This window comes from Lagenorhynchus albirostris, chromosome 6, assembly GCF_949774975.1.
Source record: "Lagenorhynchus albirostris chromosome 6, mLagAlb1.1, whole genome shotgun sequence".
NCBI lineage: Eukaryota > Metazoa > Chordata > Mammalia > Artiodactyla > Delphinidae > Lagenorhynchus > Lagenorhynchus albirostris.
This window is the reverse complement of record NC_083100.1, coordinates 108869856-108884711: the sequence shown is the minus strand read 5'-3', so window position 1 is coordinate 108884711 and position 14856 is coordinate 108869856. Positions and strand designations below refer to the sequence as shown.

The 14856-nt window shown below is 43.8% G+C and overlaps 1 protein-coding gene across 1 annotated transcript in view; it reads right to left on the bottom strand.

Annotated features, from left to right (window-relative positions):
- Positions 1-214: 214 nt before the first annotated feature.
- The window catches only part of STEAP3 (STEAP3 metalloreductase), a 79728-nt gene continuing 65086 nt past the window's right edge, over positions 215-14856 (bottom strand). Inside the window, exons 5-6 of the mRNA XM_060151534.1 lie at positions 2919-2975; positions 215-276 (exon numbers count right to left, since the gene is read on the bottom strand). Of these exons, the coding sequence (XP_060007517.1) occupies positions 2937-2975 (39 nt within the window). The 3' untranslated portion in view covers positions 215-276; positions 2919-2936. The remainder of the gene's footprint in view (positions 277-2918; positions 2976-14856) is intronic.

Here is a 14856-nt window from a genome sequence, read left to right as displayed (position 1 = left end):
TCTCAATATACAAGGTAAATATTAACAGCCATAAAAGGGGAAATTGACAGTAACACAATAATAGTGGGGGACTTTGACACCCCACTTACACCAATGGATAGATCATCCAGACAGAAAATTAATAAGGGAACACAAGCCTTAAATAACACATTAGACCAGATAGACTTAATTGATACTTAATGGACATTCCATCCGAAAGCAGCCGAATACACTTTCTTCTCCAGTGCACGTGGAGCATTCTCCAAGATAGATCACAACTTGGGTCACAAATCAAGCCTAGGTAAATTTAAGAAAATTGAAATCATATCAAGCGTCTTTTCCAACCACAACGCTATGAGATTAGAAATCAGTTACAGGAAAAAAAACTGTAAAAAACACAAACACATGGAGGCTAAACAATATGTTACTAAATAATCAATGGATCACTGAAAAAATCAAAGAGGAAATTAAGAAATACCTAGAGAAAAGTGACAATGAAAACACAACAATCCAAAACCTATGGGACACAGCAAAAGCAGTTCTAAGAGGGAAGTTTATAGCAATACAATCCTATCTCAAGAAACAAGAAAAATCTCAAACAACCTATCCTTACACCTAAAGCAACTAGAGAGAGAAGAACAAACAAAACCCAAAGTTAGTAGAAGGAAAGAAATTGTAAAAATCAGAGCAGAAATAAATGAAATAGAGATGAAGAAAATAGCAAAGATCAATGAAACTAAAAGCTGGTTCTTTGAGAAGATAAACAAAATTGATAAACCATTAGCCAGACTCATCAAGAAAAAAAGGGAGAGGATTCAAATCAATAAAATTAGAAATGAAAAAGGAGAAGTTGCAATGGACACCACAGAAATGCAAAGAATCATAAGAGATTACTACAAGCAACTTTACACCAATAAAATGGACAACCTAGAAGAAATGGACAAATTCTTTGAAAGATGCAGCCTTCCAAGACTGAGCCAGGAAGAAATAGAAAATATGAACAGCTCAGTCACAAGTACTGAAGTTGAAACTGTGATTAAAAATCTTCCAACAGGAACCTCCCTGGTGGTGCAGGGAGGTTAAGAATCTGCCTGCCAATTCAGGGGACATGGGTTTGATCCCTGGTCCAGGAAGATCCCACATGACACCGAGCAACTAAGCCCATGTGCCACAACTACTGAGTCCGTGTGCCACACTACTGTAGGCCATGCGCCCTAGAGCCCATGCGCCACAACTACTGAGCCCATGTGCTGCAACTACTGAAGCCCACACGCATAGAGCCCGTGGCAAGAGAAGCCACTGCAATGAGAAAGCCCGTGCACAGCAATGAAGAGTAGCCCCTACTCGCCGCAACTAGAGCAATCCTGCGTGCAGCAACGAAGACCCAACGCAGCCAAAAAAATTTTTTTAAATCAATAAAAAAATAAAAATCTTCCAACAAACAGAAGTCCAGGGCCAGGTCGTTTCACAGGTGAATTCTATCAAACATTTAGAGAAGAGTTAATACCTACCCTTCTGAAACTCTTCCAAAGAATTACAGAGGAAGGAAGACTCCCAAACTCATTCTACAAGGCCACCATCGCCCTGATGCCAAAACCAGACAAAGATATCACGAAAAAAGAAAATTACAGGGCAATATCACTGATGAACATAGATGTGAAAATCCTCAACAAAATACTAGCAAACCAAATCCAACAGCACATTAAAAGGATCATACACCATGATCAAGTGGGATTTATCCCAGGGATATAAGGATTCTTCAATATCTGCAAATCAACCAATGTGATACACCACATTAACAAACTGAAGAATAAAAACTGTATGATCATCTCAATAGATGCAGAAAAAGCTTTTGACAAAGTTCAACACCCATTTATGATAAAAACTACGTCCAGAAAGTGGGCATAGAGGGAACCTACCTCAACATAATAAAGGCCATATAGGACAAACCTACAGCAAACATCAAAATAAGCAAATGGGACCTAATTAAACTTAAAAGCTTTTGCACAGCAAAGGAAAACATAAGAAAATGAAAAGACAGCCCTCAGAATGGGAGAAGATTTATGCAAATGAAGCAACCAACAAGTGATTAATCTCCAAAATATACAAACAGCTCATGCAGCTCAATATCAAAAAAACAACAAAAAAAAACAACCCAATCAAAAAATGGGCAGAAGACCTAAATAGACATTTCTCCAAAGAAGACATACAGATGGCCAACAAACACATGAAAGGATGCTTAATATCACTAATTATTAGAGAAATGCAAATCAAAACTACAATGAGGTATCACCTCACACTGGTCAGAATGGCCATCATCAAAAAAATCTACAAACAATAAATGCTGGAGAGGGTGCAGAGAAAAGGGAACCCTCTTGCACTGTTGGTGGGAAAGTAAATTGATAACAGCCACTATGGAGAACAGTATGGAAGTTCCTTAAAAAATGAAAAATAGAGCTACCATATGACCCAGAAATCCCACTCCTAGGCATATATGCAGAGAAAACCATAATTCAAAAAGATGCTTGCACCCCAATGTTCATTGCAGCACTATTTACAATAGCCAGGACATGGAAGCAACCTACATGTCCATCGACAGAGGAATGGATAAAGAAGATGTGGTACATATATACAATGGAATATTACTCAGCCATAAAAAGGAATAAAATAGTGCCCTTTGCAGACACGTGGATGGACCTAGAGATTGTCATACAGAGTGAAGTAAGAAAGAGAAAAACAAGTATCGTATAATATCGCTTATATGTGGAATCTAGAAAAATGGTACAGATGAACTTATTTGCAAAGCAGAAATAGAGTCACAGAGGTAGAGAACAAATTTATCGTTACTAAGGGGAGAAGAGGGGGTGGGAAGAATTGGGAGATTGGGATTGACATACATACACTACTATGTATAGCACAGATAACTAATGAGAACCTACTGTATAGCACAGGAAACTCTACTCAGTGCTCTGTGGTGACCTAAATGGGAAGGAAATCTAAAAAAAGAGTGAATATATGTATATGTATAACATTCACTTAGCTGTACAGCAGAAATGAACACAACATTGTAAAGCAACTATACTCCAATAAAAATTAAGAAATAAAAGGAATATGCAGGGTGTGTGTCATGGTGCTCTGCAATGTGGGTTTTTAGAGAGCAGTGACCCGACTCTATTCTGTGCTTCTGGTTCTTCACGTGAGTATTCAGTAAGTAATGTCATTCATAGGCAGCGAGATTTAAGATGGAGAAAATCCATTTCAGGTCCCAGGTGATGTCATACGACTCCTGAAATATGTGAAGGCAAACCGTTTGGAAAATGCTGGGAGTGTTGCCTTAGAGATTCAAGGCTTTGGTTTTAGCCTCCTTCCTATTAAGTCCAGTACACAGGAAAAACGCCACCCCCAACAATCATATTCTTGTGGTCCATGAGTGAGTAGAGTACGCTTGAGGCTCTGATTCTTTAACAGGACTAAGGCAAGTGATAAGGATAAGACTGTGGGTGCTTCTTCCCCCCATTTCTCACTTCTTGGGAAATGAGAGCCAGAAAGATCAAGGACTGTCATGTTCAATCCTTTTGTTGTTAAATCCTATGTAGTGAAATACAAGAATCCCATTTAATTTCCTGATCATTGCCCCTTCCTCCTCCACGTAACCCCCAGTTTTGTGCCTTATGCCATCAGACTGTACATCACCTGCCTCCCCGCCCCCTTGTTGTAGGGCCAGTGCCAGTCCCCCTTGTTCCTTGCAGACTCAGATCAGCTCCTGGCTTATGCCAATACTACTCCTGGCGTCATTTGGTATAGGCAAGCCTTCCAGTACCAGGGGCCTCGCAGTCACTGGCCAGCTCAGCGGTCTCAGCCACCTGCTCCTACAGTCAAACTTTAGCCATAGTTATCATCAGTAACCACATCCTCGTCCACGACTTCGTCTCGGCATCATGCCTCTCGTTCATCAACCACTGCTTACTGCCGTTCCCTTTCTCTCCCTCTGGTGCCCTCTCCCACAGCCCCTCAACCTCACAAGACTCCACCATCGTTGACTCCACTGTCTTCTCACTGTCCCTCCCCTAACCTAATTGAGATTTTCTGGTCCTCCATTATCATGCCTTTGTAGGACCCTCACCACCCCCAAGCCCCCAGGTTTAATTCCACGCTCTTCCTTTTCCACACCTGCCCTGAATAGCTGAATGACTGCCTGAGAACATGTTGACTGACAAAGCTTTAGTTCATGACTACTGAGCTCAAGTGAGTTCCTAACGCTGCCCTGCGGTTCTTAACCCTTCCCTGGTTCCATCGCTGTCCTTGGCCCTCAGTTCTAACACCTCCTCTCTTTCTAACTCTGAGCTGTTATCCTTGCTTCGTATTTCACTGAGAAAACAGTGGTCATCAGAAGATAGCTTGCTTCTGTTCCACCACAGTGACGGTGGTGAATGAGTCTGTCCTCTACTCGTGCATCCATCCTGCCTCTCGAGCTCCACCGTAGCAGTCAGCCTCTCCCTCTCCTGTGTCGTCTCACCTCCCCTCTCCACTGGATCATTCTCAGCAGCATGTAAACGTGCTGTAACGTCTCCCATCTTGACCATCCCACAGCAGTGGTCCCATTTTCCCTTTACAGCAAAGTTCCTTAACAGGGTTATACATACCCTCTTTTTTTTCCTGCTTTCTCTCTTCCCATTTTCCCTTGAACTCTCTCCAGTTGGGCTTCCATCCCCATTATTCTACTGAAACGGGTCTGGTCAGGATCACCAATGGTTTCCCTGTTGCCAAAGGAATATGATTCTCTGTCTTCAAATTACTTAACCTATCAGAAGCATTTGACACAGAGATTGACTTGGCACTCCTACTTGCAAACATGGTCTTCATTTAGCTTCCTCATGAGCCCCTGGCAACTCATCCTGATTTCCTTTGCTGATCCTTCCTCATCTTCTCAACCCTTCTACTCCCTCAATGACCTCATGCATCTCACAACTTTAAATGACTACTAGATGCTGTGGACTCCTGACTTTATACAACAGCCCAGATCTCGCCCATGAATCCTGCATGTGTACATCTAACTGGCTACTCTCCATTAAGATGGTTAATAGGCATCAACTAATAGATATCTCAGACTTTAACATGTCAGAAACCAAGCTTCTGAGCTTTCTCCCCAAACCTGGTCCCTCCTCAGTCTTCCCCAGCAAAGGAAAGAACTCTAGTTGTCCATGTGTTCGGGCCAAAAACTTTGGAGTCATCTCTCTTTCTCCTCTTATACTCCACATCCAGTCCATCAGCCAGCCCTGTTTGTTCCACCTTTAAGGTATATCCAGTGTCCAGTAGTAGCCTTTTTTGTTTTTTGGGGTTTTTTTTGTGGTATGTGGGCCTCTCACTGCTGTGGCCTCTCCCGTTGTGGAGCACAGGCTCCGGACGCGCAGGCTCAGCGGCCATGGCTCACGGGCCCAGCCGCTCCGCGGCATGTGGGATCTTCCTGGACCAGGGCACGAACCCGTGTCCCCTGCATCGGGAGGCGGACTCCCAACCACTGCGCCACCAGGGAAGCCCAGTAGTAGCCTTTTTCACTACTACCACCTGGTCCGAGGCACCAGCATCCCTCACCTGGATTATTGCAGTAGCCATCTAACTGGGTTCCCTGTTCCCACTCCTACCCCACTACAATTCTCCACCCAGCAGTCACAGTGATTCTTCTAGAACATAAGTCAAATCCTGTCATGCTTCAGCTTAAAAACCTCACTCAGAGAAAAAGCCAGTTTCCTGCTGAGGCATACAAGGCCCTAAGTGATCAGCCCCTGCCACCTCTGTGGCTTTATCTAACATCTCCCCTCATTCTGCAATAGCCACCTTGGTCTTGATTCTCTTCCTGATACATGCCAAACATACACCTCAGGGCCTTTGCACTTGCTCTTCCCACTGCTTGCAATGCCTTTTCTCCCAGTTATTTTTATGGGCTGCCCCCTCATTTTTGTCAGATATCTGCTCAAAAGCCATTAAAGAAGCCTTCTCTGCTCACCCTGTATAAAATAGCAAATGCCTGCCCCCTGCAGCACTCCCTGTCTCTCTAACTCTACTCTTAAAAAATCCTTTTCTAGTCAGTCTCCTAACAGGCTATCGGCAGTATGTAGAATTGTGCTGACACCTAATAGGCCAGCACAAATATTTCTTGAATGAAAGAATGACTTTAGGATTATATTTGAATCTTAAAGCAAAACTTTATAGATTCTTGAAGCTTATCCCTTAGCAAAGTAGACCAGATAAATTCTAGACGCTCTTTTACTTGAAGGGCAGTCATGTAGATTTGTCTACTAATATGGACTGGGCCCTGCGGTAATTGGCCAGCAGTCCTGAATGCATATGTGCTTCTAATGCAGTTGAGGAAATGAGATTAAAACTCTTGTTACAGTTGGTGTTTATTCGTCTGAAGCTGGTTGCTGCCACACCTGCCTAGGCATGCAGCTGACAGCTCTCTTCTCCGTGCAGTCCCTGTGTGTGCCTGGAGGCCATTGTGTACCTCGTGTGACGGCTTTTTTACCAGCTGGAAAAAAACGCGGTGGTGGGTATTCGCAATAGGCAAGATAAGTGTCCTAGATTGTCATCTGTTTCTGTTTGAACTGTCCCTGGAAAGCTGAGTAGAAAACTGCACAGCAAATTCTACAACTGTACAAATTACAGCAGGGCTTTTTCCCCACTTGCCTTAAAACAAAGTTAGTTGTTTTAAAAGTGATTTAGAAGTGAACTTGTGGTGACATTTAAAATTATACAAATCGAAAAAGGCAAATGGTGCACTTTTGCCTGCATCGGAATTATTTATCTTTCAATGTTTGCTTTAGGAAAGCATGAGGAGGAGGAAAGAGCATTGGCTCTGAAGTCAGACAGCCCTGGGTTGGAAGGACACACACACACTGTCACTGGCATGAAGGTGTAACCTTGGGCAAGCGGTTCGGCCTCTCCGAGTCTCAGTCTCTTGTCCTGTTAAATGGGGATAATAACACAGGATCGCTCTGAGCTTCGGTAAGATGGCCTAGCTCTGTGCCTGGCACACACATACTCTATTTTGGGAAGAACTATTGTGTTGCTATTTTCACAAAGGAGACTATTCGTCCCAATTAGGGACAATTTAGACAGATGAGATTATCCCGCATCAAACGTTGGGCAGTAGAGCCAAGCCTTTACAAGCCAGCTATTTCCTGCTGCTTGCCAATTCTCTCTGCTTGGCCTGTTGCTTCTAACAACACAGCCCAGCAATGTTCTTGGACCCAGGGAAGAATTCATTTTTCTTTTTTCCAAGAAATCTTCCCATCCCATTTCCTTTCCTGAGGAGCGTTGTCCCCGGATGCAGCTCACCCTTCGCACATTACCTGTCAAGAGTTTCGTGTGCATGTCCCCTTTCTTCTGGTTGGCATTGTTCCCAATTAGGACTGAGTTAATTAACAACAGCAGAACAATTTAAATTCCCTTTTGAAGAGAATGAGGCCAGCCCTTTCTCTGTTCTCTGGGTATAACTTGCTTAAAATGGGGAGGAGATCGGGAGTGGTAGAATGAATGGGTTCCACAGAGATGGATATAGATGATTTTCAAACAAATATCCTGTTTGGGAAAAGCAATCTTGCAAAAGCTGGTTTCACCATTTGAATTTTCTAGATACCTGCCTGGGCTTCGTTATTGGTGCTGATTAATGCCTGGCCATTAATATCCAGATCTTATAGAGCAGCTCTCCCTCTACTATAACACCTTTCCTGCTGTTTTAGCCAATATCCACTACACAGACCAGAAGTCCAGGCAGCGGGTCAGGAGGAGGAAACTCTGCTATGGACACCAGCAGGTGTCAGCAGAGGCTGCTGGGCCTCAGAGCCACCAGGGCAGAGAGGGCCGAGGCATCCGTCAATGACTGTGCTTAGTGGGGAGGTTCGTACACCTGTTGAGTCGGCCCTGCAGTCCGTCAGCTGAAAGTCAAAGCCTTCAACCAGTAAATGGTATGTTGTACTCATGTACAAAGTGACTGTGTGGTTTCTACTGCCTAAAATTTTGATTTGTTTCTGAAACCAGTGCCTAATTACAAAGCCAATGCCTTACCTTTAGTCAGCTATACCTTTATAATCTTGTTTATTTCTACAACGAATACCGATAATGTGTTAACGTTTCAGAAAATGCTCCTACTTATTTGTTGAGGAGGATTATTTTTTAAAGCTAAGGACTGAAAGGTGGCAAGCAAGTTTTAATAGAGGCTTTGTTGAAAGCTTCCAAGTACAGCAAGTCCCTCACATGCGAACGAGTTCCATTCTGAGAGCACGTTCATAAGTCCAATTTGTTCTTAAGTCCAACGAAGTTCGCCTAGGTACCCAACTAACACAATCGGCTGTATAGTACTGTACTGTAATAGGTTTATAATATTTTTCACACAAATAATACATAAAAAACAAACACCAAAAATAAAAATATTTTTAATCTTACAGTACAGTACCTTGAAAAGTACAGTCGTACAGTAGGACAGCTGTCATCCAGGGGCTGGCATCGAGTGAACAGGCCAGAAGAGTTACTGACTGGAGGAGGGAGAGGAGGTGGGAGATGGTAGAGCTGAAGGGTCATCAGCAATAGGAGATGGAGGGCAGGCTGCAATGTCACTCACGCCTGACGTGGATGGCACAGGTTCTGGTTCCTTGCTGGATTCACTTCTATCTACCCTCTTGAAAAAACGATCCAGTGATGTCTGGGTAGTAGCTCTTTTTTTCTCATCATAGATGACAGGGTAGCACTGGATTGCATTCTGAACGGCTGCTGCAACCTTCGTGTACTGTTTACGTTCAGGTCCTGTGCCTCAAAAACTAACAGGGCCTCCTCAAATAAAGAAAATCCCCTTGCCACTTCCTGCATCGTGAGTCTCTTCCGTTCTTCAGTTACCTCTTCCTCTTGTCTCTCTTCGTCCTTCCTCTGGGCCTCCAATTCCTGGCGCCTCTTAGCAGCACCAGCTACATCACTGCTGCTTTTACGCCTGCTTCAGGACATCCTGGGCTTGAAATAAAGATACTGTACTACTGTACTCTATACAGTACTGTACAGTAAAGTACACAAAAGCACAACCACTTGTAGAGAATGTACGCACGTGACAACGTATGCCAGACATGGTGCCTAACTTACGTGATTTGACAAGCGAACGCACTTTCGCATCTTTGAAAGTTTGCAACTTGAAGGTTCGTATGTAGGGGACTTACTGTATACTGCATTATATACAACTTCCTTTGTTTGGCTGAGGTGAGATACTTGAACCAATTCCTTCCCAAACCAGTGAGGTTTGTGCATACATTCCACTTGGTGGAAGGCCTTGGAAGCTCTCTTTTTGCGAGCCTTAAAGCAGTGCCCACAGCTCTGGGAGCAAAGACTCCCACCTCAAGGACACAGGAATTACTTTGCACGAGGGAGGTAGTGTCTCTCTTCCTTTCTGAAGGCTGGATGTTCTCACACATGATTAGGCAATGCCATTAACCCTGAATAGTTTACCAAAAACCCTGTGGTTTTTTTCTGAATTATTTAAAAAACTTTAAAACATCACTTTAAGTTAGTGAACAGAATTAAAATCCAATCTGCCGTGGTGCAGAATTGCCTCCGTGGGTTCTCTTCATGGTTTAGCTTCAGTCTGGCTATTAGAAGAAAACTTTTTGGGCAGACAGAGGGCTGAGGTGGTGCGAGGAGTGGGGCCTGAGAGTAGGTCTGAGGTAGCAGGGTCTCTTTACAGCTTTGGGGACCCTGTTGATGTCTAATTTCAGCCTCAGTGCTGTCAACGCCACTCAGCTCTTTAATGCATGTAGCACAGCTGGTAGATGCTTCCAGACTAAGATCCTGATGAAAGACTTGGTCAAGTGTAAGATGAAACACAGAGTCTGGAAAGGAGGAGAAGATTTGATGTAGGAGCTAGTCCAACACTTCCCCAGCTCTCCCTTTTCCAAATTCTTATAGCCCTGGGCTGAATGGGACTCCACTGACCCAGTGAGCATTCTACGGTCTTAGGTCTCCTATATTTGATGGAAATATGTTGGGACCTGTTGTGCAAAGGCATGGTGACTAGCCTTCCTCAGAGTCTCCAGCTCAAGAGGACAGAGTAGTATAGAGACAGGGATTTGTGTGTGGTCCTCTGTATTCTTCCCTCCACTCATTCCAAGGTAGTCGGACTCTTTGGTGTCCTAGCCCAGGGGTGCTTGAAGGGTTGAAAGCAGAAGCAACTTGAAGATAAATTCTTTAAGTCTTTCCTGAAAGCCTTAGCTGGTCAGGCAGATTTTGGAAGGGAGGGTGGGTGAGACTGGGGAGCTGGAGTGATTCCCCAAGGCAGGCGAGGATGGAGGCCTGTGGGTTCTACCATAAACAGGTGTCTGCATTCTCGCGGGGGTCTGGCCTCAGAGGCAAAGAGCTAGCCCTAAGCAGGGGCAGCACTCCAACTCCACCCAAGACCCCAGGCCTCCACTCTTCATGTGAGGAGCCAGGTTTCTCAGCCTTTCAGAACCACAGGGATTGAGACAACAGGCATTTCTGGGAAAGCCACTGTGAACTGAAGACTAAGAGTCTCTGGAATGCTTGGCCCCAGGACCTTTGCATACCCTCAGGCAGGAAGCTCATAAGGAAGCTCAATAATGACTGAGGTTGAATTTCAAGCCGGATAGGGACTTGGAATCGGACTTCAGAAAATCAAAAAAATATGAAATTTCTTTTACACATATGTTTGCAATTGCAGATTCATACACACTATACCAAGTTGGCCCAACCTAATATTTAAGGAAGGGCAATGTAGCCTCTTGGTTACCAACCAAAATGATAATTTAATAAAAATAGAAAACAGAATTAAATTCTACTCCCAAATTATCAAAAGAAACACCTCTCTTTTTTGGAGAATTAAAAAATATATTTATTTTATTTTTACCAAGTTAAAAAATTGTCCAGTGGTACTGAAAGCCTTACACTAGCTTCCCAACCTAACTCCTCTCCCTAGTCTCAAAACCCAAGAGCAACTATTTTAAACTCTTGTATTAGTTCCTTCTGCTGTCTATCTCCACAGTTCATCTTCTATGCTCCTATTCCTTTCCTTGATTTGTCCATTTGTGGAAGAATCTATTGACTCACCTATTATAGGTAGGTGAGGATTTAACTCTTTTATGCTACTCTCACATTTCTGCCCCCTGTTTTCACACTGTATTTGAACAGTTTTTAGTTAGATCAACATTCGGTGTTTACACTGTTATGATTGTATACCATGATTGTGCCTTTTCTTGGGAATTTGTAAATGCTTTCCATCTTCACGTGTGTAGTTGTCTATATACACATACATACGTTTCCCCATCAGATTGGTCTAAGCCTTTTGTAGTTTTTCCCAACTATTGAAGCACATCAGATAACCTCTTCTCCCTGGCCTGCTGCTTTCTGAGACCTCTGTCCTGCTCCAACCAGGATGGGCTGCTCCTTGGGTCTGCTGTAAAAATATTACAGGGGGCTTCCCACTGTCATCATCTGGGACTCCACTCCCTTGCTTTCTTGTCCTCTTTGTTCCCTGAATACTTTACTGTTTTCTTGTCTCACTTGTTGCGGTGTAGCACAGCTTCTAGTAGTTTCCTAAAAATGAGCACACAGAAGGTCCATGTTTTGAAATGTTTGAAAATGTCTTTGTTTTTCTCTCAGACACTGTTTGTGGGTATTGAAATCTAGGCTGAAACACTGATGCTCAGAAATTTGAAGGCATCGTCCCATTGCTTTTGGCTTATAGGAAGCTGTTGAGAGGACCCCTGCCATTCTAAGTCTTACTTTTTGTAGGTAAACCATTTTTTTCTCTCTAAAAGCTTTTAGAACATTCTCTTTATCCCAGGTGTGATAAAATCTCGCAACCTGGTGCTTGCGTTTTAAGGCTTTGGGTTGGGCATTTGGTGGACCATTTTAATCTAGAAACTTGTGTCTTTCAGTTTGGGGAAGTTTTCTTGTATAGGTTGATGATTTGTTTTTTTCTCTGTTTTCTCTGCTTCCCGGATTTCTCCTCTAAAGCCTTTATCTTTTGTCTTCTGATTTGCCTTTCTGGGAAATTTACGAAGTTTTATCTTCCTACTTTTCTATTGATTTTTAAAGATTTCTGCTCTCATGTTTTTGATTTTCAATTTTTTGTTTTCTATTTCCTTTCTATAGTGTCCTTTTCTTATTTTATGGGTGCAATATCTTCTCTTTTCTCTCTAAAGATGTTAGGTGTAGTTTTATTGAAATGTTTTATTCTGTTCCTTACATTGTTTCTGTTTCCTCTGGGTTCCTTTTCCCAGTTTGCTTTAGTTTCTTTCTTGTGTGGTAGAGGTATTCCTCAAATGTCTGTCCATTTATATTAAGCTTGAGGTGCTAAACAGCTTCTTAAAAGCACTCTGTGGGTGGATGGGACCTGCTGAATGGTGCTGCAGGACCCAGAGTCCAGAGGATAAATTTCCAGTCTCCTGCCTGGGGACAACCCGAGGTTCCCAGGGTCCAGAAAGGTAGTAAGCCAGCTTCTTATCACTTTCTGTGAGCACTTTACTCAGAGCTTCTTCATTCTGGCAATTCCTACTCCTCTATTCACTGTCCATCTTCAAAAATTGGATGAACTTTCTTAATCTCTTTGTCTTCATAGGCTTATACCTATGCTATTCCTTTATCCTCATTTTATTGGAGTTTCCAGAGGAGATGATATAATGAATATGGTTGGTCTATCATGTTTAACTGGAAATCTGCTTGCATGCTCTTTCCCTGTTTCGTTTTTAAAAATTGAAGTATAGGGCTTCCCTGGTGGCGCAGCGGTTGGGAGCCTGCCTGCCGATGCAGGGAACACGGGTTCGTGCCCTGGTCCGGGAGGATCCCGCATGCCGCGGAGCGGCTGGGCCCGTGAGCCATGGCCGCTGAGCCTGCGCGTCCGGAGCCTGTGCTCCGCAACGGGAGAGGCCGCAACGGTGAGAGGCCTGCGTAATGCAAAAAAAAAAAAAAAAAAAAAAAAAAATTGAAGTATAATTTACATATAGTAAAATGCAAAGACCGTAAGTGTACAGTTCCATGAGGTGTGACAAATGTGCAATCTATATCCCTACCTGTATCTTTACAGAACGTGCCCATCCCCCAGCAAGTTCCTTCATGCCCCTTTTCAGTTCCCTTCCTGCCTTTCCACCATCAAAAGCCACTGTTCTGATTTCTGTCACTATAGATAAGTTTGGGATCCTCATTTTTGAATGTTTGAGGGAAGTATTTATATTGTACAAATCATTCTCCCATTATTATCATTATTATCATTATCTAACTGAAGAACAACTCTATTATTATTATTATTATTATTATTATTATTATTATTATTATTTGCGGTACGCGGGCCTCTCACTGTCGTGGCCTCTCCCGTTGCGGAGCACAGGCTCCGGACGCATAGGCTCAGTGGCCATGGCTCACGGGCCCAGCCGCTCCGCGGCACGTGGGATCTTCCCGAACCGGGACACGAACCCGTGTCCCCTGCATCGGCAGGTGGACTCTCAACCACTGCGCCACCAGGGAAGCCCAGAACAACTCTATTATTACAAGAAATCGAACTATAAGTGAGAGCAATTCTGTTTTATTTAAAAAAAAAAAAAGCACAGAATTTTGTCCAAATCTAACATCCTTCTTCAGGAGTGAAGAGAGATTTATTGTTATCTAGAAAGGCTTTTGAGGAAATCAGTTTCCTCCATAACCAACAGAACTTCATATCACATGTTTAGTTAAAAACACAAGTAGTCAAAAATGATCCTTAATATCTTTGAACAAACATCATGCCCTCTTTCCGGATCTTCAAGGTCACACTCCCCTTTGTTCTTCTAAACAAAACCCAAGATCCCCCTTGTTTCCAAATGGATATCTGACCTCTTATCAAAACATATATGATTAGCCATCCTTTCAAATACCTTCTGAAGTGTGTGCACTTGTGGCACAAGGCCCTCAGGGCACGGGTGGCAGGGAGGGTGGATCTTGGGTGGTGTATGTAGAGGGGACCTGTGATAAGGACTGCGTTGTTCTAATTGCCTAGCTTCTGCCTGGTGGTTGTTCCCTTCATGTAGGCCTTCCATGAATGACAAAAGCCATATTTTAAAATGCTAAGTCTGAGTGTCTTTCCCACAACAAGAGTCAGCAACCTCTGTAGGACAAGCTAGGCCATCCGAAGAGAGACCCAGCAGCATTTAGTGAGTGCGACTAGATTGACGCCCTTAGTTACCCTGCTAGTAAGTGAGGTAGCTGGGGCTTAGAGCCTGCTCACAAGCAGCTGTCACAGTGTCTTTGTAAGGAAGCCAGGAGGGACTCTAAGGCTAAAAGAGAGGTTCCTTAGACTCACCAGCTGTACTAGAAAAATTTTCCTAATTGTAGCTGGAGCGAATGATATCCTTCTTTGCCTTTCACTGCTTTCTGATACCTCCTCAAGACGAGTCAGCTCAGAATTCCTGGAATTAACATTTCACGAGACCGCCCTCCCCTTCTCTTTCCACTTCCAGTGCCCTGCTTTGGGCCCTCGTCATTTTTTTTTTTTTGTGGTACGCGAGCCTCTCACTGTTGTGGCCTCTCCCGCTGAGGAGCACAGGCTCCGGATGCGCAGGCTCTGCGGCCATGGCTCACGGGCCCAGCCGCTCCGTGGCATGTGGGATCTTCCCGGACCGGGGCACGAACCCATGTCCCCTGCATCGGCAGGCGGACTCTCAACCAATGCACCACCAGGGAAGCCCCCTCGTCATTTTTATCTTGACCACAGAGACACTCTCCTGTCTGGTGTCCCTACCTGCAGACTCTTCTTGTCCATCGAGTCCATCTGTCACGTATGCTACCAGGTTAATCTCTTAAAAATGTTATGTCTGACTATGTCCAAGTCCACACTCTAGTGTGGCGCTGGGGACT